The sequence below is a fragment of the Gopherus evgoodei genome, chromosome 3 (assembly GCF_007399415.2).
Source record: "Gopherus evgoodei ecotype Sinaloan lineage chromosome 3, rGopEvg1_v1.p, whole genome shotgun sequence".
Taxonomy (NCBI): domain Eukaryota; kingdom Metazoa; phylum Chordata; order Testudines; family Testudinidae; genus Gopherus; species Gopherus evgoodei.
The window spans coordinates 208060847-208084938 of record NC_044324.1 but is presented as its reverse complement, the minus strand read 5'-3'; the positions used below and the strand labels follow the sequence as shown (position 1 = coordinate 208084938).

Here is a 24092-nt window from a genome sequence, read left to right as displayed (position 1 = left end):
AAGAACTCAGTTATAATAGAGCATCAGATGCCCAAGAGGAAAAAATCCCCATTGACCTCAAAAATCCCATGGTAACTGGAGGAATTGACATCATGTGCTCACCAGGCTTAAAAAAATAAAATTCTTCCTTTATCCCCTCTCCTTCCATGATCAATTTTCTCTTTTGTGTAACCCGCATTAGTAACAACGCTATCCCTGTCTCAGCTCCAAATTTGCAAATAATATAAGCAGCATCGTTTTGATATGATGTATTTATATTTACATGGACTACGCTGATCATACATATTAGAAACAATAAAAAAAGAAGTTAACTAAAATGTACATCATACACTTGTATATATATTTTTTACACAGAGGTAAAAAGGCTTATAAAAAAATCAATACAACAGGGTTTTAACTTTTAGTATACAGATACATTATGGATGTAGGCTTCAGGCACTTTCATTTGTTAATGTGAGCAATAGCTTGAAAAAAACCTCTTCACAACTGAAATAAAATTTGGTTAATGTTTTGTTACCACAGATACAAAAATAAAATCTGGAGAATGTCTCTCAAATGATTGATGTCAGTATTGCAAAGCTGACTGGGAAAACACTACACACCGTTCAGCTGCAGTGTGGAGACCAATGAGAAATATTTACAAATAAAGCCTCCATTTTCTACCATTGTGCCCTTACACCATTGCCTTCACAATCCAAAGAAAATGTGTAGCAAGATCGACAAGTATTACAAAAACCAAGAGGGGTTGGGAAGAGGGATTTTAAAAAAGACGACATACATAAAGGCTTGGAGTATGTCTGATTTACTTAAATAAATAGGGGCACTTAATAGAGACTTGACAAAAAACTGTAAGATCTCTTCATAGTGTTGTGCTTTGTAGAGGCAAGACCTTACAGATGTTGGTTTACATGAAACAAACTTGCAAAAAAAAGATTGTTCCATCACATCTTTTTGAGGCTGGCTTGATGTTTACTAGACACCACTGAGAGATTTGTCATTTCCGATCAGGCACGAAAAATTTGTATTTCACTCAGTGAACCCAGACACGTTACACCAAGAGCAAAAATCGATCCCTTTCTATTATCATTCAATTTTTTTTACCCTAAACCCAGCAATTGCTGCAAATTAAGTTTACCAAACTCTACAGTCTAGAAGCACGTTGCATAATTAACGGATAGTTTACAAAAAGCTGTGATTAACTCTCAGAGGAACTGTTGGAACATTCCAACTCGAAAGAATGGCAAGCATCTCTTAAATCTATTTGGCAGAAATAAAGAGTTCCTTTCCTTTAAGACTGATGTCAATGTGCAATAAGAGGGAGGGAAGGAGCATGCACCCACTGGCAATTTACTGCAGAAAAAAATTATGGCAGAAACAGCAGTGCCAGCTTTGACAAGCCAATCCCTAGCTGCCTCAAAATATTCAGATTGTACTATGCTAGTTAGCTCTAACTGATCTAAATCATTTTTTTTAATAAAAATTATTTGGCTATTCCTTGTAATATATTAGAAAAATACTCTTTTCCCAGCTAATTACAAGCCTTGTACACAAGACATGACAGTAAAATTTTTTTTTAAAGTATTCTCATCTTGCTGTATGCATAACACAACCCTCTGGATCCACTTTCAATATCTGGGTGGTGAGCTGGGAGGAGAAAGGTATAGGAGACACTTAGGCTCCAACCCTGCAAACGCTTACTCATATGATGAACTTCACATATGTGAGTAAGTGCTTCTAAAGTCAATGGGATCACTCACACGTATAAAAGTAGCACATGCATAAGCATCTGCAGGGTCAGGTCCTTAGTCAGGAAACCGGAGTGGTTATTACATGTAGGCTTTTTATTTTAAATACGTATTCCGAGTTACTCTAACATATGGATTTCATTGTGGATGTAAAATTCTCGTGCACGTGTATTTATTCTATAGAAAAAAATGTAACCTAAAATTTTTTTTTTCTGCATAATCCACCACTTGTTCAATGTTTCTCAAAACCACAATGGATTATGCTACTACTTTTGTGGTTGCGCTGGCTATCTTGTTAATAATTCTTTGCATAACAACGACAAGAATATTAGTGTTTTATTATCAAATAAAGATATAGCAGGGTAATGAAAAGTTCCTTTCCATTATGTAGAATTCCAAAACTAAAGTTTTATTTGCAAAACTATTTAAGAAAAAAAAGCTTAAATTTAAAATTTCCCTTTCAAGTATTGATCTGAAATGAATGCAGTTTGGAGGCCTATCAGATTCTGAAATTAAGGCTCATTTCCCATATTCACTTAATATTTGAAATTTAACTTCAGAGAAATAATCTGTTTGCCAAAAGAAATGATTATGGACTCTAAAGAGAAACTGCAGCTTACATTAATATTTGGCTTGAAAAAACAAACAGTGACAGCAATACTGTGTTGTGGTACAATTTTGTTACTAGAACACCTTCTATACATACAATAACTGATCGCAGGTTACAATACTTTCTGGGTGGGATTTCGTTCCATTACACTACATTCTCAGAGTGCCAATGCTTGCTAGGTGTAGATGGTACTGCTCAAGGCAAGCTACGGCAAGACTGATCCACATTAGAGATGTTCTAAAATCCACCACCATCCACAGTTCATATCTCAGAGTCCTTTTAACTGAAAAAATATAAACATGTACACGACATTCTGTTTGATTACAGATTAATAATACAAAAGTCTATGCTGTAGGTTAGTTTGTTAGAACACTTGAAGAGCAAATCAATGCAGAGTGGCCCCTGAAAAACCAAACATAAATGATCCAAGTGGTTTCTGGACTGTGTTGGGCACACAGGCTGCATCAAAATATAAAGGATTTGAATGCTCCAAACCAACGTGCTCCTTAACTACAGGGAAAGCATAACACAATTTAAACTTGTGTGTAGTCATCCAGCTGCTTTGTGTTTCCCACCACAGCACCTGCACATAACCCCACAGTGGTAACATGCCCGAAGGGGCAAGTAACAGCACATACATGGGGCAAAGAAGGACAAGGCGATAAGGGCCATCCACCGGAGGCAAAACTTTTCATCACTGGTGTCACATGAACAAGGGTCTGTATAGTCTCCTTCTGGATCAGACATACAGTGATAGAGCATGCTGTCCGCACACCACATACAGCTAACTCGACGGATGCAACTTCTGACGCGGTCTGGTGCATCCTGACACTGACCTCGCCTGTTTTCCTCATGATTGAATATGTCCCTGCAATACACGCATCGCGATCTCTCGCCATCTTCCTTCCGTCTTGGTTTGAACTTCACAGGCTGAGTCTTTATCACAGCACCTTTTATATCTTCACCCAGGTCAAAGTCTGAGCTGTCTACGTAAGGATAATTGTAATCATGTTTTGAGGCATCACTTTTGGAAAAACGTACGTACGAGTCCACATCGTCGGTGTCGATGTACTTCCCTCGCGACGGGGCATGGCGGTAGTCCTCATAACCTGTCATCCAAATCTTTTCCCGAGGGTTAATGCGCACTATCTCCTCATCATCATCTGGAAAGCTGACATGTCGATAGGACCTTTGTACTGACTGCTGGAGAAAAGGCAAACAGTTTATTTTTCTATCAATGACTGGCAGAGGCTTTTGACATTTTTGATCAAGTGTTACTAAGCATCATCAGTGCATTTGGGAAAGAAATTTTAACCAGTGTTTTCTTAGTTTTTTTAAAATTTCTCTTGATCATGCACATTATTAAAATAATAAAATTAACTTAATTTTCTTTTCTTTTTTGTATGCTACTAAGCTTTGATTAACAAAATAGATTAACCACTTGCACTTTATATTGTGCCTCACTTTCTGCATTAACATGGTTGGAACAACCTTTTACATGCTGTGACTCTACGTTGCAAGAGAAAATAGTTTCAGAACCTGCATCCCATTTAGACATAAGGAAAGGCATGTTGCTCACTATGCCCCCTGTCTCTCCCCCCGCCCCCCACATATTTGTAACCACCACAGGTACAGAGCCCCAGGTTAAAAATCCACATGCCAGCTCAATGCTGCAGTTGTCTGTTGCAGCCAGCATAGGTGAATATTCAAATTCCAATTTTAAAAAAACCCAACCTCCTTTTCCACTGAAAACTTCTAAAAACAAAATTCGTAAGTCTATTAATATTAGAGTATTTAAGAACGTGATGCTTGAACTTTCTCAAGGTATCCCTATAAGTAAGCAGCAATTAATAAGAAGCTCACTTGTTCTAGTTGGTAGTGGTCAGAGCTATACTGGTCGTGAATGTGACCATGAGTGCAAATTCTGCGATGTTCGCAGGATGTGGGAGAGGCTAGTATCCGCAGCGGCTGTTCCCTTTTTTGAGAAGAATTAGAAGAGCTGTCTGTAGCATTCTATTTTAAAATAGAAGGAAAAGATAATTAATTCATACATCCATATATTACTGCATATAGTTTTGACGCACATGCGGCCACTCAGACATCTGCAATATTGGCAACACACAAAAGCAAACACCATTATACATGTAATCTGCCCCTAAATTCTAGAAAAAAAGCAGATGGATCTATATGTAGGTCATAGAAGTTGCTACCACAGACAGAAAATACAGTATGCCATAGCCTATGAGTGCTTGGTGAGAGAACACAATTTCTATTTGCCTGGGCATGTTATTTGTTGTAACGTACATTAGAAAGCAGGATATTCATGCTATAACTCTTTCCGATGGCAAAAATTAGCTGATTGCATCATTTAAAGGAATTTAAATAGGATGCATTCAGACAATGTTAGGTGCAACTAACTGATTTATGCACACAGACTAGATAGTCAGGCTGCAGAAGATTTAGTAATGGCCTTTTGTAGGTTTAAAAAAAAAAAAAGTCAAGTGGAACCTTCTTTGCAGTTCTCTAAGAATTTGCCTAACTCTAATGGGTCACAAACTACTTACATAGAATGATTAACTTTTTTAAGCTATTTTTTTTAAAGTTCTCACCAATCTCAAAATTCAATGGATATTCTTTAATTTTCAAAAGATACGTCCAGTGTCCTTCTAGCCCAGATCTTGCCTAGAGTCCTGACGTTTTTGGGTCTGATACTACTTCATCACTATGTTGCAAGGAGTATCTCAACAAATGGGTGACACGTCATGTACTGCCATCAAGATCAAGACCTGCAGGTTCATATTAAGATTATTTCTCCTGCAAGAGAAATTCCAAGGGGCCTTAACCAGAATCTCCATTTGATCATAGATTTGAGGATAAAACAAATAACCTTATTTGCAATCTTGATTAAGAATTCTGACTCTGATATGAAAACAATATGCACACCATATCGATTCAGACCATCCACTGAATCTGTTTCAGAAACTGGTCCAACTTTGTACCATATATAATCCAGAGAGTGATTTATTTAACAATTCTACAAGTTCTCCCCACTTGCATGAAATCCTTCATTGTATCAGCACTGAAACAGGCAGAAGTGCCAGTACACTTCATTGCACCCGTCTGCACCCCTGCCAAGAAGCATCGGGAGAGTGGAAGGAATGGATGGCAAGAGAAGTCACAAACATTGCCTAGATACCAATGAGAAACACTGTACTGTTGCACAGGTCCGGAGTTGTATCGATGCAGGTGTCTTGAAGTGTCAGAGAAAAATCCCTGCAGGATAACAATTCATGGCCAACGAGAATATGAAGTTGTTTATTACTATACAGCCCATCACCATTTTTTGCCTCCCATAATGCCATGGCATATGATTTTAAAAAGCATTTTATGCTGCAACTGATGTATGAGCTGGGATTTCTGCTGACTTTGCGCTAGCAGTCTTCCCTCTCATTTCAGTCACTGCATGCCATCAGTACACTTCTTGGGGATGCATTTAGAGACATGTGTGCCTCTGGGGCCATTTCACTGAAGGTGGCGCAAAAGTGTGCTACACCATTCCAAACCATCGCTAGAGAGGTCTGTAGGAGGAACAATATTCTTCCTCAGAGCCATCTAGAACCAGTTCAGTTCCATTAGTTCACGAAGGTAGACCGTCAAACCTGAAATGGAAGGAGGCAACACTCTGTCCACAACATGGGTATACATTTCAGTACTCCCCCACCTCCACTCATCTCAAACACTAGGACTGCTGAAGAAGCTAACTGCTAATCCCATGGCACAGTCCCATGACACTCATTGGTGACCAAGAAATCCCAGGTTGTTTCAGGCTTGTTATCCACATGAATGCTGAAGTCCCCAAGCACTATTATTAAATACTAGGACAAGTGAAAATCTGAGTTACACACATTTATAAAAGGTGTGTGTGTGTAATGTGTCAGATACAGTTGCTGGGGAAGAAAATACAAATTATCCAGTTTCTGTGTGAAAAGATCTCTATTATAACTCTTCAATAGGTTTCTTTTAAAAAAAAAGCTTAACTTACATTTCTTTCTCAGAATTTGAGACATTCCTTTTTAAAATGACTCAGTCATTTAAAATTTTAAAAGCCCAGTCAATATATGTCATTAGTAAAGAGTAGTGTGTTAATCATTTACTACAGTTCATTTCCCACTAAATGTCTTTGTTGCTCAAGAATGGCTAATCAGGTGTCTGAGTAATATCCTGAGATAAGCGCCCATCATGAACAAGATGTGAAACGACTACTCCCCTACGGGGACAAAATTGGACTGGTCACTTTGCCTCTGCTGGCTTTTCAGAATAGTTTCGCCATCTGTGATGCAATATACAGGATGAATATATAAAGAAATTTGAAAGACTCATGCTGAAAACATGAAGCAATGCAATATAAGGCAGTGTCAGAAGTCAGCTGCTCAAGGGAAATAATGAAAGCCTTATCACTTGGGATTTTTAAAAGCAGACTGAATAGGGCACTACAAATGTGTAGTGTCAAAAATGATTCTTGAATGATGCAATAAACCTTTCTAGATTTTATGATTCCACAAAATAAAAGTAATCATGCTTTTAAAGTTAGTCAGGAGATAAAAGAATAATAGCCTAAACATAATCTGAATCTATATTACATTAGCTTGTCTTTTTTTTTTTTTAAAGCATAAAACATCACTAGCTGACCAATTCTCTGTGTTGCTTCACACTGCTTTGCTCACTTCCCTGTGCTATGCAGTCCCATCTGCTGAATCACCCATGTTTGGCTGGGAACGTGGGTAGAGACAGAACATCCCCTTCTCCCTGCCCATCTCATTCTTGTTGCTGAAGTGTCCCAGAGCCCCACCAGCCACCACAATTCTCAGACAGCAGGAAGATGCATTGAGACACTCCAACATCTTTCCCCCAGCCTCCCTTTTCAAGTTGGGAAAGAGGAGCAAAACTAACCATTCCTTTTCTTAAACAAGTTATTCCTCTTCCCACCAACCTCCAAGTATCCACAGGCAGGGCCGGCTCCAGGCACCAGCCTAGCAAGCAGGTGCTTAGGGCGGCCAATGGAGAGGGGCGGCATGTCCAGCTCTTCGGTGGTAAGTCCCTCACTCCCTCTCAGAGCAAGGACCAGTCGCTGAATTGCTGCGGAAGACTGAAGCGGCAGCGGCAGCACCGCAGATCGCGGCTTTTTTTTCTTTTTCTTTGCTGCTTGGGGTGGCAAAAACCCTGGAGCCGGCACTGTCCACAGGGATAGGGGGCCTTCTCCTCTCACCAGCAGCAGTGGTGTTTAGGGGAGGAGCCACTCTCTGAGGCTCCATTTTGTGTGTGTGTGCGCGCGCATGAGAGAGAGGCGGGGGGGGGGGGAAGAGACACAGACAGACAGACAGAGACTCTGACAGAAAAGACAGGGCTAAGGAAAATGAGTCTTTTCTCTCCCTTCCCCCCCTACGCCCACTCTTTGGTCAAGGTAGTTAACTTGTATTGATGCAGGTGCCTTAAAGTGTCAGGAAAGACTGTCACTGCAGGATAACACACACAAAGATGGGTGCACGGCAGGGTGAATAAGGATAACTGCATGGCTAACATCCTCTAGAGAAAGTAATTTTGAGGCCTGTGGAGAGCTGCAGAGCCAACTGTTCTTCATTCCCAAACAGGAGCAATAGTTGGTGATCAATCATTAGGACAATGTATCCTGCCCTCCAAGGGAGAGGCTGTTTAAGCAGTAAGGCTGGCCAGGAGGGGACAAAGATCTAATGGATCAGGAGATGCCAACATCTCTTGATTGACAGCTTCCTCTAACTGCCTACACATCTGTGAGGATCTCCTATGTGGAATCTACCCCTTTATGTATTTACTATTGTCAGATGCACTAATTTGAGGGGAGTAGCACAAGCTATTTCTTCTTATAGGACTCGCTTTATCCAGTTGGATCATGGGGGGGCTGGGGGGGGAGGAGAAATTGAAATGGCAACACCATGACAGAAAAATCACAATACCTTGGCACATAAAATAAATGACTGAACAACTATTGGGTTAAGTTTGTGTCTGCAGTTTCTCTGCAGACAATCCCTTTGGTTTACACTATTTTAATATGTGTAGTTTGTGCACGATTTCAGTGGCATAATTGGGGTGCAACCATCTTTCCAATGAAATCATGAGATGTCATCCTGCCAAGATTCCTTCAGTTAAATCTTATAAGAGCAAGCTCCCAGTTTTGGACGAAGCTCTCAGGGAAAGACAAGTGTCTTTGCACTTCTGATTTTGGTGGAAGTGAGGGGAGTAGAAAATATTTGCTTCCTGTATCACACCACACCAGTTCCTCCCTCATCAATGAGATTTTAGAGAAATAACCCCCCTACCCACCAAGAAATATTTTGCAGGATCAGATTTTCAAGTCACATCTAACATTGTATTTTTTGTGCTTGTAAAAAGTCTAGGTTGAAAATCCTTTGAGAATTTGGGCTGTAAGAGATTACAAAAAAAAAAGAAAAAAATTGTAAAATGATTTCAGGCAACTGCACAGGCATTTGTGAACACAGGCAAATTTAAGTGACAAAAAATAAAATAAAACTAGTCAAAGAACACATTTTTGCCAAGAACTTGTAAGGTAAGTGGTTACTGCATAATCCTGAAAGTGATGCTGCATAAGGACAGATTTAAGAAAAAGCTTGTACATTTAGAACATATCACTACACAACTGCAGTAATATACAGAAACCTGAAGCAAATGTGAGATTATCTTTCCATGGAGTTCAGAGAAGATTTGAGTGTACATAGATAACGGTGGTTACAGTAAGCATGGGTTACGATTTTCTAAAACAGGAATAGGACTACAATTTCTTAAATGATTGGACAGTTTCCTAGTCACTATTTATACAAATAGCAAAATATAAGTTTTGCAAGAATACCTTTTTGACTATTGGAGTGGTAACATATAGTGACAAAATTACTTCCATGACTGCTGTGTTAAATCAGCATAATTTAATGCAAAGTTTACATGGATTCTGTGCACAATATCTTCTGATTAAACTGCATCTTAGTCTGCTTCTAGCATTATCAAGTTCTCTCTTATGTTGTACAAGGCTTGATTAAGGCTCCCTCACACTATCAGTGTGGTAGAAGGGGGCTTAGTATATATGAGAATCCAGAATGTGAGCAGTTTAATTAGAATGGTATATGGTGTCAAATGTGCATAGGGTAAAAGCTCTGAGCTTTTTTCTGTGTTCTTTAAATACACTTGACTAATTGTCAATGATCCAAGGTGTCACACGTGTCTCTTAAAAGCAGAGGATAGAACAGAGTTTTCACACCAGACAAATTTAACAAAAAAATTTTAAAGTAAGAAATTTGCAGGTTAAAGCCACCATTCTAATACGATCTATAATCATCTTTTATGTTGTATGTTCTCATATCCTGGACACATTTGGTAAGGAAAGGTCTCACTTTCTAACTTTCAAGAAGTTGATATAAAAGGAGCAGTGAAAAAAGTTATATGGGATGCTGTTCAGAGGTATGCTGACAGCAGTGGCTAAAGCTATCGCATGTTACAGTGATGAATGTGGTACGACAACCTAGACATAAAAGAATGTTCTTTCAACCTACCAGTTCTGTTTATGAGACTCCGGAGATTCTCTCGTTATTTAGGCATCTCCTGTTTCCGTCTCTTTGTGCCTTGCCTCTATCTTAATAGATTTCTCAATAGTGAGATTAACTAGATAATTTCACTGGGAACATGGACATTGTCATGTACCTTAAAAATCACACCCTTTCCCTCTTCAAAATCTTTGGTGGTTGTTTAAAGATCTGTGTAAAGATGGAGAGTCTGCCCTTGTGAGGAGGGGGTACTTACTGCATGGTAACTACACTGCATCATTAGTATATTAGTAAGTGCACAAGCAAGTGCTTTCAGCAGTTAATTTTTCCAGGCCTCAAAAGAGCATTCTGGTGATAGCTTATGACAGTCTGTAGAATCAAGTGCCGAATCTGCACATTCCCATTTACAGAGATTTGCTTCAAGATTAGCAAAGACACCCCTTTCAGAGCTCATGGTAGGCCAGGCCTATTCAGGTGACCAACCAGTGTTATTTAGGCTTATCTTTCAGAAATCTGTATAAACACTACCAAGGCAAGAGGAACTAATTGGGAAAAGAACACCAGTGGGCGTGCACACATGTACAAAGAATGAGTAACTTTGTTCTGTGTCCGTCTGCTGGTAGAAGCATATAACACAAGAGATAATTCTACAAAACTTGCTATTTGGTGGCAACTGTCATTCCAAGAAAAACTGGAATTAAAAAACCTCAACAAAACTAAGTTAGCTGAGCTAAAAAATTGAGCATCCACCCCCACATTAAAGCGGTTGCTCTTTATAACTTTAAATAAACCCCATGCATTCAGCTGCACACAGTTCAGTAGACTGAACTGATATTTTAAGTCAATAAGGGGGTCATTTATTTAATTATAACTATCCACATTATTTTAGCTGGAATCCATCACCAAAATAGAACTCAACAGCTGAAGCAAACTTTTTAAATACTCTCACTGCATGCCCTGCAAATATGTCAAGCTTTGTTTATAAAGGCAGTAGTATTTATTTATTACTAACTTATCTTTTTGCAGAAATAAGCAAAGGAGGATGAAGTAACTGTCTACTTATAATTACTTCTGATTTGATTTTCATGAAACATTTACAAGATGCAGGGAAATCAGGATCTTGACAAATCTCATGAACCAAGCAAATGAGGGAGGAGGGTTATTAGATGCAGTCATTTACAATGGATTTCTACACTATGCAGAGTTAAATTTTCAGTTCCGCACACTCAAATATTCCCAATCGGGGGAGGGATAGCTTAGTGGCTTGAGCATTGCTCTGCTAAACCTACGGTTGTGAGTTCAATGCTTGAGGGGGCCACTTAGGGATGTGGGGCAAAAATCAGTACTTGGTCCTGCTAGTGAAGGCGGGGGCTGGACTTTGTGACCTTTCAAGGTCCCTTCCAGTTCTAGGAGATAGGTATATCTCCAATTGTTGTTATTAATATTTACATATTCTTCCCCTCCATCTATTAGCAAAACGTCTATAGAAAAAGTTGATTACTATGAAAGATTACAGTAACCCTCTTCCACTTCCTCCTCTTCTTTTGGTGTGGTTCACTGAGGATTGAATGGAAGTGTTTGCCACGAAAAGAAATTGCCCTAGGTTTTTAAATTTTTTTTTGTTTGGTTGCTGACATCAAAACACATTCATTGTTCAGTTTTAGTAAAATGTTGCAAAGAGATTTTCGTCCTCCTTTGAGGACCTTCTGCAACATTTAAGAGAATAAAACTAAATTATGGTTGGTTTAACAACTCTCATGTGTACATTTCCAAGCAGACTAAAGTCTCTGCATGTTTTCATCAAGTTACAAGAGACAATAGGAATCAAAACAGATTTGTCTGTGTTTAAATAGCATGTGGAAATTATAACCTCTCTCCTGAAGAGTGGTGGTAAGATAGTCATTTGCCCTGTGGTTCTGAATCAACCCTCTTCCTGTCATCACTAAGACAGATGGTCCAAGCTAGCACCAGGAGGCAAATTCCCCTCCCCCCACTTTAAATTACAGAGGCCAGGATGCCATGGCCAGGCACAGCTTCATCCACTAATTCCAGATTCCACTTCCCTCCAGCATTCTCCTCAGGCTTCACTAACATTGTTGTGTTATACATTGAATAGCAATTCCCTAATCCTTTTTACTGTGGTAACAGGAAGTTGTCAATCATCTCCTTGTCAGGCTGCCAAGGCTGCCTCTCTTTCAAACCATGTTTACATGCTAAGTTTGGCCAGCTCAGTGTGTCACCTTCAGGAGCAGAAGGCAGAACTGAATGACGAGCAAGCAGCAGAAATGTCTGACTGCTCCTCTGCACCGATTGCTAGCTCTCTTAATTCTAACATACATGCCCCAGAGCCAAGGAAACGAATGACGTCTGTTTGAACATATCAGAATGGATCACCATTTACAAATCTACCTTAGTTATATGTAATATAAAACAGAAGTTTTCAGCCTTTACTACGTAGTGAAATTTTCAAGTATCTTAGGAACCAAAAGAGAAAACAAAACAAAAAATGTGTATGCATTTTACAGTTTAGATATTAGTGTAAAGAGCTGTGTCCATAGATTAAAAAGAATCCTGACCAGAGGGCAGAATCAGATAAAACCTATCTTACATGCAGAACTACTATCTTTCCTGCTACTGCCAGCAGTTTGGCTACGTTGCTGTTACTCTACTCTCACTCATCTAATATATTTATTTCAGGATGCATACCAATCATATATACTCTTCTGAATAAACTCAGCAGGATTTAAGGAGGGGCAAAAGGCTATAACTGCTGACCCACGGTCCACAGAAGATTACAGAACCAAGTCCATCCCTGACTGATGTTGGTCTAACCTGTTCTTAAAAACGTCCAGTGAGGGAGGCTGTGGAAGCTCCATAGGTAACCTATTCTAGTGACTTAATTATATACAAAGTATCTGACAAATAAAGTTCTCTCCTCCTCCACACCCTCCCACCCAAACAAAACAAAACAATGAGATTTGTTACTTTAATCAGGTGTGACCCACATACGTTTTAGCAACAACACACAAAGGGTTTGTCTAAACTAGGATAAAAAGACGGATTTCAGAAACGTGTTGGCCAACATGTTTTAATACACTAGAGCAGTGGTCCCCAAACTGTGAGGTTCACCCCCTAGGGGGGCAGAGAGGGACGTTTGGGCGAGGGTGCATGGTGGAGCCTGGGCCAGCCCCCCACTAGGGGCGAAGAGGGAGTGCCATTCAGCTTCACTCTGCCCCTAGCCCAGCCCAGCTCTGGTCCCAGCCACAGCTCCACTCCGCCCTCTGCTTTGCCCCTAGCCCAGCTCTGCCCTCATTCCCTCTCTGCCCCCAGTCCAGCTCCGCCTCTAGCCCCAGCTCCTCCCCCATCCCCAGTTCTGCGCCCAGCTCCGCCATCAGCCCAAGCTCCTCTGCTGATCCAACTGTGCAGTAATGGCGGGGGAGAAGATACATGATGTCCGCTTCACTCTCTCATACCTACTATAAAAATAGAAAGCTTCCACACAACCTCCTCTTCTCCACTCCAAAAACTCCATGCTTGAAATCAGACCCACAATTATTTAAACAAACCAACAAGCGCAAAGAGATTTGGACTGCCACTCTTAACTATACTCTTTCTGTCTATATAGTGCACAGGTCCCCTGGGTAATTTTAAATAGCAGAGACAGATTGGACAGAGTTACAAAGTCAAATTCTCCAGTCCGCCAAGTTCATGTGTAATGCTTATGCAGCACAAAATGAACTGAAAGTGGTTGGAGACAGCTAAGTTGCCCCTTTCTCCAACCAGGGCCGGCTCCAGGTTTTCTGCTGCTCCAACCGGGGGGTGGAGGGGAAAAGCTGTGGCAGCGTGATCGTGCCGCTCCACTCTTTGGCGGCAAGTCCTTCACTCCAAGAGGGACTGAGGGACCCGCCACCGAATTACTGCCAAAGACCTGGACATGCCGCCCCAATAGCGGATGGTATTGACCGCCCCAAGCACCTGCTCCAGCTGGTGCCTGAAGCCGGCCCTGTCTCCAACCATGTTTCTATCCACCTCAGAACTTGCCTGTCAGTGTAACTGGAGGCTTGGGGCGTCAGAGTCTGTACATCTTCATAAAGTTTTAGCTACTGTAGTGATCAAAATCAAAGCCACACATTCAACAAGCATCATTCAGGATCACCTTGTGAAAAATCAAGTGTGAGCGCATGCCCTTTTCAACTGTCAGTGGTTGAGTGAAAGGGTGTTAAAAACCACAACTGTGGCAAAAGAAAAACAAAACTAAGACAAGCTGGAAATACCCATTCCCACTGCCTGGTTTGCATGGAGAGAGGTGTTAAAACTATCACAAAAGTGTTTTGAAGCTAGATCTCAGATTTAAGTAGGGTCATTTCAGTACAGACATTTGCACTTCCAAATTATTTTTCCAAACTAGAGAAATCAAGACACTTTCAAGCAACTGATGTATGAAAGTGTGACTTTGCTACAATATATTCATTCATAACAGAGATTTATTCACCTAGGTGAGAGACTACAACTTTGAAAATGGCAACTGTTCAATTCATTTTGAGCTCCGGCAGCATTCACAGCACAGGCCGAACTATGTACTTTATGATCTGAAGGAAGATGCATTTTTCTTTTATTAATTTTATCAGGTTAGAAATCTCAGATATAGGAGCATTACTCATGTGGTGGTTCCTGGTATTCTGAAGAATACTTGATTGCTTCCAATTACAATTACTGTATATATAATAAAGCAATTAAATGTACTACACAAAACCAAAACAATCAGCATACTAAATAGTGTTGCCACAGCCAGTTAACCTGAGGTGGTAGGCTCATGGGGCTGGCAGGGTGTTCCTCATTAAAAAACTGCCCTCAAATTCCCACACTGGCAGTTAAATAAAAAAAAGGCAAACAATATAAAATGATGTTTAACTGGAACATCTTGTTATAATGCTTAAATGTTTTGGCAAGATACAACTATAAGGAAACTTACATCACTGCAAGAGATCACTTTTCAATTTCCTACAGGATATGTCACTGTCCTACTGCAAACCTGACTGCATGTGCGTAGGGGAAGACAGAGAGCTAGGAAATGCACTATAAAACTGTTTTTAGAGAAGAGAACTAGACGCAACAGAAGTTGCTTCTTTTAGGTAAAGGAAAAGTAGTTTAGCACAACTAACAACTATTATGAATGATGGAAAAACTGCATGTTAGCATTTGTTTTCAATGCTTTATTTGTAAGCAAATCCATAAATATCTACAGTCTACTAACTCCTTCTAGTAATGCATTCTGCTATCTGCGCCTCTTCACACATACAGTAGAACCTCAGAGTTACGGGGAATGGAGATTGTTCGTAACTCTGAACAAAATATTTTGGTTATTCTTTCAAAAGCTTACAACTGAACGCTGGTTTAATACAGCTTTGAAACTTTACTATCAGAAGAAAAATGCTGCTTTCCCTTTATTTTTTTAGTTGTTTATGTTCAACAGTATGGTACTGCAGAGACCATTCTGCCTATATAAAGTCACTGAAGCACTGGTATGTAAGGGTCTTGGTAGTCCATCGATCCGATGATGACAAATCTGTGCAGATCATCTATTGTTGGTCTCATGGTGTGCCCTCTGATGGCTATACAAGCCAATTCTAGAGGTGCACATTTTGCTGCAGATGGTGCACGGGAAGTTCGCGGTCAGTGGGTTGTGCGCTGCTGATGCTCTGTGACGTTTGCATGCCTCTTGTAGACGCCGGTAGTCAAAGGCGATGCAGGTATTCCTGACTGTTGCACGCCACTGTGTTCTGTCACTGGCAGCGTCCTCAAGGTCCCTAGGTTTGATACTGCTGTATTGCAGATTGGTTTTGATGGTGTCCTTGTAACGTTTCTGTGGATGATCTATATGGCGGATGCCCTGGGAGAGCTCACTGTACAGAAGCTGGCGGAGGATTCTGTTGGCATCCATGCGGCTGACATGACCGGTCCAACGTAGCCGTGACTTCATGATCATCATTTCGATGCTTGTCATCTGGGCTCTCTCGAGGACCTCAAGATTGGGCACTTTGTCTTGCCAGCGGATCTTCATGATGTTGCGGAGGCAGTGCATGTGGAATGCTTCGAGCTGCTTGATGTGACGCCTATACAGTGTCCATGTTTCGCACCCGTACAAAAGAGATGAAAGAACAACAGCTCTGTAAACAAGCAGTTTTGCTGACATCCAGATGTTGTGGTGGTTTAAAGCTTAGACACGCAGACAGCCAAAGTGCCTGGCTTGCTTTGGATATTCATGCGTTGATCTCATTATCCAGTGATCCATCACTGGATATGACACTACCCAGGTATTTAAAGTAAGGGTAAGTCTATACTATCCGCTGGATAGCGATCAGTTCAGCGGGGGTTGATTTATCGTGTCTAGTCTAGATGCGATAAATTGACCCCCGAGTGCTCTCCTGTCGACTCCTGTACTCCACCGGCACTAGAAGCGCAGGTGGAGTTGACAGGGGAGCATCAGCAGTCAACTCACTGCAGTGGGTAGATCCAAGTACATCGACTTCTGTAACTTGGATCAATTCTCCCCCACCACTGTAGACCACGCCTAAGTGCTTTGTCAAGCACTTTGAGACGTTTGGAGAATACTTTTCACTTCATCTGTTCCCTAAAACATTTTCAGAACTGTGTGGTGAAATTCACAGAGAAATGGCAGGGTGATTTGGTGAAAAGGGATGGAAGTTATTGTTTTAAGGCCTTAAACTTATAACAGAGGATGTGTGGTTCAGAACACTTTAGTGTTACCAATTCCATTTTCCTATACTCTCAGAACAAAATCCAACTTCACTCTCCAGTGATATTAATTTGGTTGCTAAAAAAAGTTTGTTTTTTTTAAAGTAATTAAGTCTTAGAGGCTTTTTAAAATGTGACTACCTTGCAACCATCTTTCCCAAGGGTTAAACTTGCTACATGTAAATAAATTGGGAGAAAAAAATCAGTTAAATATGTTAGAATAAATCAGTTTTATGCACTGCATATCTATGCAGCTTTCACCACAGTAGGTTTTATGACTGATCCTCTCTAATCTACAAACTGCAATGGGATATAGATATTTTATAGCCGGAACTATATGATTATTCTTGTAGTTTAATCAGTTTAGGAACATAGGAATTGACATCTCAGCTCATACCAATCATCTGTCTAGCCCAGTATCAAATGCTTCAGGAGAAAGCATAACTTGCTTGTATTGGCAGCAAGTTTAATTTTAAATGTAGCTTTTTGCAACTTATCTACTAAAAAAAAAAAATACTGTAGTCAAAGGCAGAACCATGCCTTAACATGACATGGACGTGAATGAGAGAAGGTCTCACACTTAGCAAGGGATTTAATTTTTGAAGTAACTTCCTACAGAAAAATCTTTCCAACTAGTGGAGGTTCCCTGTTGATTGCCCAGGACTAATTAGTAGCATAATTAATCTGAGAAAAGAAAAGAATCATACAAATGTAGAGCTAGAAGGAACCTTAAAAGGTCATATAGTCCACCTCCCCCCTGGTGAGATAGGGCCCAGTATACCTAGACCAGGGGTAGGCAACCAAAGGCGGCATGTGAGCTGATTTTCAGTGGCACACACACTACCTGGGTCATGGCCATCGGTCCGGGGGGGCTCTGCATTTTAATTTAAATTTTAAATGAAGCTTCTTAAACATTTAAAAAACCTTACTTTACATACAATAGTTTAGTTATATATTATAGACTTATAGAAAGAGACCTTCTAAAAACATTAAAATGTATTACTGGCACGTGAAACCTTAAATCAGAGTGAATAAATGAAGACGCGGCACACCACTTCTGAAAGGTTGCCAACCCCTGACTTAGACCATCCCTAACACGTGTTTGTCTAAGGTGGTCTTAAAAGCCACAACCTCCCTTAGTAACCTATTTCAGTACTTAACCATGCTTAAAAAGATTTTCCTCTAATGCCTAATCTAAATTTCCCTTGCTGCAGACCAAAAACGATTATTTCTAGTCCTTTCTCAATGGACATGGAGAACAATTGAACACTGGTCTCTTTATTACAGCCCTTAATATATTTGATAATTGTTAGCAGGTCCTCTCAGTCTTCTTTTCTCAAGGCTAAACATGCTTTTAAAATTTATTTTTATATATATCGTTTCCTCTACTCTCTGAGCAGTGCAGAACAATTATCTCCCGTGCCTTACATATGATACTCCTGTTGATAATACACTCCGGTATATTAGCTTTTTATGCAAAAGCATCATATTATTGGGTCATATTCAACGTCTAATCCATTATAACCCCCAAGATAGAAAAGAACAAGAAATATCAAGTCGTAAGTTCTATATATTCAACACTTATTCATCCACCCACACATCTTAATATTCTCTCGTATCTCTTTGCCACAGGGTATACAATTCAAGAGGATTTCATTAGAGCAGTGGTTCCCAAATTTTAACAGGCTGTGAACCCCTTTCACTAAAATGTCAAGTCTCGCGAACCCCCTCCTAAAAATGAATATTTCCAGGGGTTCTCGCCTTTACTTGAATATACATTATAAAAGCAGTGATCTTGGAAATATAAAATTTGTTTTTATGACAATCTTATTACACACTATTTATTAATAATTATTAATCATTACAGTATTTTTATTACATTATGAAAACGGCACCACTCTTCCAATATCTCACTTTCGTAGCTTATATCACTTTGAATAAGCCTGTTATAAAAGACGGTTACTCACCTTTGTAACTGTTGTTCTTCGAGATGTGTTGCTCATATCCATTCCAGTTAGGTGTGTGCGCCGCGCGTGCACATTAGTCGGAAAACTTTTACCATAGCAACTCAGTGGGCCGGCAGGTCGCCCCCTAGAGTGGCGCCACCATGGCGCTTGATATATACTCCTGCCGGCCCACCCGCTCCTCAGTTCCTTCTTGCCGGCTACTCCGACAGTGGGGAAGGAGGGCGGGTGTGGAATGGATATGAGCAACACATCTCGAAGAACAACAGTTACAAAGGTGAGTAACCGTCTTTTCTTCTTCGAGTGATTGCTCATATCCATTCCAGTTAGGTGAATCCCAAGCCTTACAAAGGCGGTGGGGTCGGAGTGAAATGTGGCAGAATGAAAACTGCTGAGCCAGAGGCTACAGCCTCTCTTGACTGTTGAACCAGGGCATACTGCGAAGCAAAGGTATGGACCGAGGACCAATGGAGCTTCGCGACAGATCTCGTGGGTAGAAACACGAGCCAGCAAGGCGGCAGATGAAGCCTGAGCCCTGGTAGAATGCACGGTGATGTGGCTTGGGGAATATGAGCCAAATCATAACAAGTGGGGATGTCCGCCATCACCCAAGATGAGATCCTCTGAGAGGAAAACAAGCAAGCCCTCCCTGTGGCCCGCTACCGGGACAGAGCTGGGGCACCTTAGGAAATGGTTCTGTCAGCACAATATAATGCGAGCACTCCACAGATGTCCAAGGAGTGCAATGGTTGTGCCCATTGCGTTGAGCTGTGGGTAACATGAAAGGCCGAAACCACCTTAGGGAGGAAAGCCGGGTGCGGTCATAACTGCACCTTGTCTTTGTGAAACCTAATGTACGGCGGAACCACCGTAAGAGCTCTGAGCTCGGAGACCCGTCTGGCCAAGACTAGGTTGAGGTCCCAGGTTGGGGCTGGGCGGCGCACCCGAGGGTGCAAGCGCTCCAAGCCCTTGAGGGGCCTCGAACCCATAGAGCGTGAGTACACGGAACGTCCACCTTAGCCTGCTGGAAGGTAGAGATGGCTGCTGAGCGTATCCTCAGCGATGATACCGCCAGGTCCTGCCGCTGAAGGCCAGAGGCAGGCCAAATAGAGGGGGATCGAGACCTCAGCAGAAGCAAGATCGAGCGTATTGCAGCTGTAGAAGAAACGCTTCCACCTGGCCCGGTACGTTGAGCAGGTGGAAGGCTGCCTGTCACCCCCGACTCAGGTACGCAGAAGCCACCGTGAGGCGAAGAGGCTGCAGGTCCGAGTGACGAAGCCTGTCGTTGCCGTGAATGATGAGGTCTGGGTGGGGTGGAAGGGTAACTGGGTCTGTTACTAACAGGCCGAGCAACGTGGTATATCAGTGCTGCCTGGACCACTCTGTAGTGATCATGATGATGCGCGCTCTGCCCCTGCGGAGTTTGAGCAGGACCTGATGAACCAGTGGGAACAGTGGGACGGCATAATGCAGTCGGCCTTTCCACGGCATCAGGAACGCGTCCAAGATCGATTCCGAGGAGAGACCCTGGAAGGAGCAGAACACCTGGCATTTCCTGCTCTCGCGGTGAGCGTGGGAGAAAGGACGTCGCCAGGTCCATCGAGTGTGCCATGCAAAAGACCCGGAAATGGATGGCCTCCTGACAAAAAAGGGGGGAGGACTATGTCCCTCCCTGGATATTTATGAAGCACATGGCCCTTGTGTTGGCTGTAAACACCGAGATACAACGGCCTCGCAGCTGCAGCTGGAACCCCTGGCACGCCAGGCGGACTACTCTCATTTTTGGGGCATTGATGAGGAATGCCAGCTCCCTAGAAGACCAAAGGCCTTAAGCTCGGAGGTGACCATGAGCACTCGAGCAGAGAGATGATGCGTCCATCGTCAAGGGCAGTGAGGACTGGGGCGGATGAAACCACATCCCTGTCCACACCAAGGAGGGAGTTAGCCACCACTCTAGGGAGCCTAAGGTGTTCGAGGAAACGGTGACTACCATGACCATTGGCTCCCTGTTCGGGCGGTACGCCGAGGTGGGCCGGACTTGGAGAGGACGGAGGCGGAGCTTGGCGTGTTTGGTTACAAACTTGCGGGCAACCATGGACCCAGGAGACTGAGACAAGAACGAGCCGAGGTCGTTGGGAAAGCCTTCAGACCTCAGTGATTGTTGCCATCGCCTAAAACCGCAGTTGTGATAAGCAGGCTCCGGCTAGGTAGGAGACCAGGATAGCCCCTAGGAAGCCCAACCTCTGCGTGGGAACCAGAGTGGATTGCTCTATAGTAATCATCGGGCCTTGACCTGTGAATAAGACCGTGACGATGCCCACGCGCTGAGTGGTTTGTGTCTCAGAGTCTCCTCGGATAAGCGAATCGTCCAGATACGGAAAAACGCATATCCGACATCAGCGACGGTAGGCGGCGACTATGGCCGTAAACCAGGAGTATTGACAGTTGGCTATAAAGCGGAGGCATCTCCTGTGCGGAGGGAAGATGGCATTGCGAAAGCACGCGTCCCTCATATCCAGGGCGGCATAGTAGCCCCCAGGAGGCAAGGATGGAATAATGGTTCCCAGGGATACCATGCAGAACTTCAACCTTATCCTAAACCGGTTGAGTCCGTGCAGGACCAGGAAGGTCTGGGACCTGCGTTCGAGTGGGGGACTAGGGCATAACGGGAGTAAAACCCCTTGCCCCTTTCGTCCGCTGAAGGGGGACAGGGCTGGAGCAAATTAAAGGTGGTACCTATGCTCCATCGTGCGCAGGACCCAGCGATCTGAAAGTAACTGGGGCCACGCCAGGAGAAAGCGGGATCCCGGCCTGTGACTGGTACACCGCCCTCAGGCGAACCTTGGAAGGTTCGTCTTCGGTCCCAGTGGTAATTGCGAGGGACCTTGACTTTGGCTCTTTAGGGGTCCTGACGTTCGTCTGCGACCACCTTGGCCTTGCCGTTTGCCAGAGTTCTGCCTCTGGCTAGGTACAGAGTATGGCGGCTGGGGCCAGAAAGGCCTGCGTTTGGTCGCTGGCGTATGCATGCTGAGAGAGCGCATTAGGACCCTATTGTCCATCAGGCTTCGCAGCCTGGGGCTGTCTCTGCCGCGAAGAGGCCTTTACCAGCAAAGGGTAAATCCTGAATGGCATACTGCAGCTCCGGCCGGAGGTATGAAACCTGAAGCCATGAAATGCACCTCATGGCGACACCCAAGGCCAGAGTCCTGGCCGCAGAGTCTGCTGCGTCCAACGAGGCCTGGAGGGACGCTCTGGGAACCTTCTTTCCCCCGTCCTCCAAGACGGCAGCGAACTCCTGGTGGGAGTTTTGAGGGAGAAACTCCTTCACCCAGGTGCTATAATTATCGCAGCTAAGCAGGGCTTGTTGCTTTGCTACCCAGAGCTGCAGGGCCTCTGCAGAGTACACCTGGCGGCCAAGCAGGTTCATTCGCCAAGCCTCTTTCGGCTTCGGGGCTGGCGCCCGCTGGCCATCATATCAGAATCATGGTCCTGAACATAAAATCTGCGCATATGGGATGACACGGATGCGTGTCCGGACGGCCATGGAGGTACTAAAAGAAGGCACAGGCAGAATCTCTGACTCATTCGGACCTTGCCCAACTCGGCACCGGGGACCGGCACCGGGAGGCGTATCGGTACCTGGAACGAGATCCAGACCCGCAACCAGAACGGTGCCGGGAGGTCGACCGAGATCTCGAGGCTCGGGGAGAGGTTACAGGAGTCAAGGCACCTGCCGCGGTGCCGGGAGTCGGAACGGTGCCGATAGCGGGTCGGCGAACGGGATACCGACCGGTGCAGCGAGTGCGACCAGTACCGATGAGGAAAACAGCACCGGGACTGCCAGTGGTGTCCGGCGTGCCGACAGGACTTGGAGTGTCTGCGGGACCGTGATCATGAACGGTGCCGCTCTGCTGTGCTGACAGAGGACGGTCACCTGAAGAGACTGTATTACCCGCACCGGCGGTGTCGGGGTCAGGCAGCATCGACTCTGTCATGGCACTGAGAGCCCTCGCCGTTGGTAACGTCTCCGGCGTGGAGGGAACAGCAGGCTCAACCACAGTGCATACTGGGGAGCTGTCAGGCACCGGATTCAACGGCCCTCGTGGGACCGGGATCAACGGTACCGAGGTCGTCAGAGCTTCGGTAGGTGTCGGTGCCGGGCGGTCCGAGTTAGATAAGCTGTCTGGCTGCGGTGCCGTCAGCACGGAAGCAGCAGGAGCAATAAGCTCAACCACGGCGCGTGCCGGGGAGCCGTCGGGCACCGGATTCGATAGCCCTTGTGGGACTGGAATCGACGGTGCCGACGTTGTCGGTGCCTCAGAGGCGTCGGTGCCGGGCAACCCGACTTAGACTAGCCCTCTGGCTGCGGTGCCGTTGGCACGGAAGCAGCAGGAGCAGTCGCTCAACCACGGCGCGTGCCGGGGAGCCGTCAGGCACCGGATTCTACGGCCCTTGTGGGACCGGGATCGACGGTGCCGACGTCGTCAGTGCCGTACCAGGTATCGGTGCCGGGCGATCTGACTTAGACGAGCTCTCTGGCTGCGGTGCCATTGGCACGGAAGCAGCAGGAGCAGTAGCTCAACCACGGCGCGTGCCGGGGAGCCGTCAGGCACCGGATTCTACGGCCCTTGTGGGACCGGGATCAACGGTGCCGACGTCGTCGGTGCCGCAGCAGGTGTCGGTGCCGGGCGATCCGACTTAGACGAGCCCTCTGGCTGCAGTGTCGCTGGCACGGAAGCAGTAGGAGCAGTAGCTCAACCACGGCGCGTGCCGGGGAGCCGTCAGGCACCGGATTCTACGGCCCTTGTGGGACCGGGATCGACGGTGCCGACGTCATCGGTGCCGTACCAGGTGTCGGTGCCGGGCGATCCGACTTAGACGAGCCCTCTGGCTGCAGTGTCGCTGGCACGGAAGCAGCAGGAGCAGTAGCTCAACCACGGCGCGTGCCGGGGAGCCGTCAGGCACCGGATTCTACGGCCCTCGTGGGACCGGGATCGACGGTGCCGACATTGTCGGTGCCGGGCGATCCGTCTTAGACGAGCTCTCTGGCTGCGGTGCAGTTGGCACGGAAGCAGCAGGAGCAGTAAGCTCTACCACGGCGCGTGCCGGGGAGCTGCCAGGCACCGGATTCAGTGGCCCTGGGGGACTGGAATCGACGGTGCCGATGTCATCGGTGCCTCTGCAGGTGTCGGTGCCGGGTAATCCAACTTAGACGAGCTCTCTGGCTGCGATGCAGGTGGCACGGAAGCAGCAGGAGCAGGGGGCTCAACCACGGCGCGTGCCGGGGAGCCATCAGGCACCAGCAGGAATCGTAGGCTTTCTCGACCTCAGAAGAAGGGAGCGGTGCCGAGTCGACATCGGTGCCGAAAGGCCTTGGTAGTACCGGCGGGGTCCGGTGCCGAGGAGGCGCTTCTGTCCACCGCTTGAACAT

At 44.4% G+C, this 24092-nt stretch overlaps 1 protein-coding gene across 3 annotated transcripts in view; it reads right to left on the bottom strand.

The window, feature by feature from the left end:
• Positions 1-256: 256 nt before the first annotated feature.
• SPRED2 (sprouty related EVH1 domain containing 2) overlaps positions 257-24092 on the bottom strand; it is a 91524-nt gene continuing 67688 nt past the window's right edge. For 2 of the 3 annotated variants that reach the window (XM_030557886.1, XM_030557888.1), the window contains exons 5-6: positions 4219-4368; positions 257-3558 (exon numbers count right to left, since the gene is read on the bottom strand). In XM_030557886.1, coding sequence (XP_030413746.1) covers positions 2905-3558; positions 4219-4368 — 804 coding nt within the window. In that variant the 3' untranslated portion in view covers positions 257-2904. The remainder of the gene's footprint in view (positions 3559-4218; positions 4369-24092) is intronic. The other variant, XM_030557887.1, reaches the window with a different exon arrangement.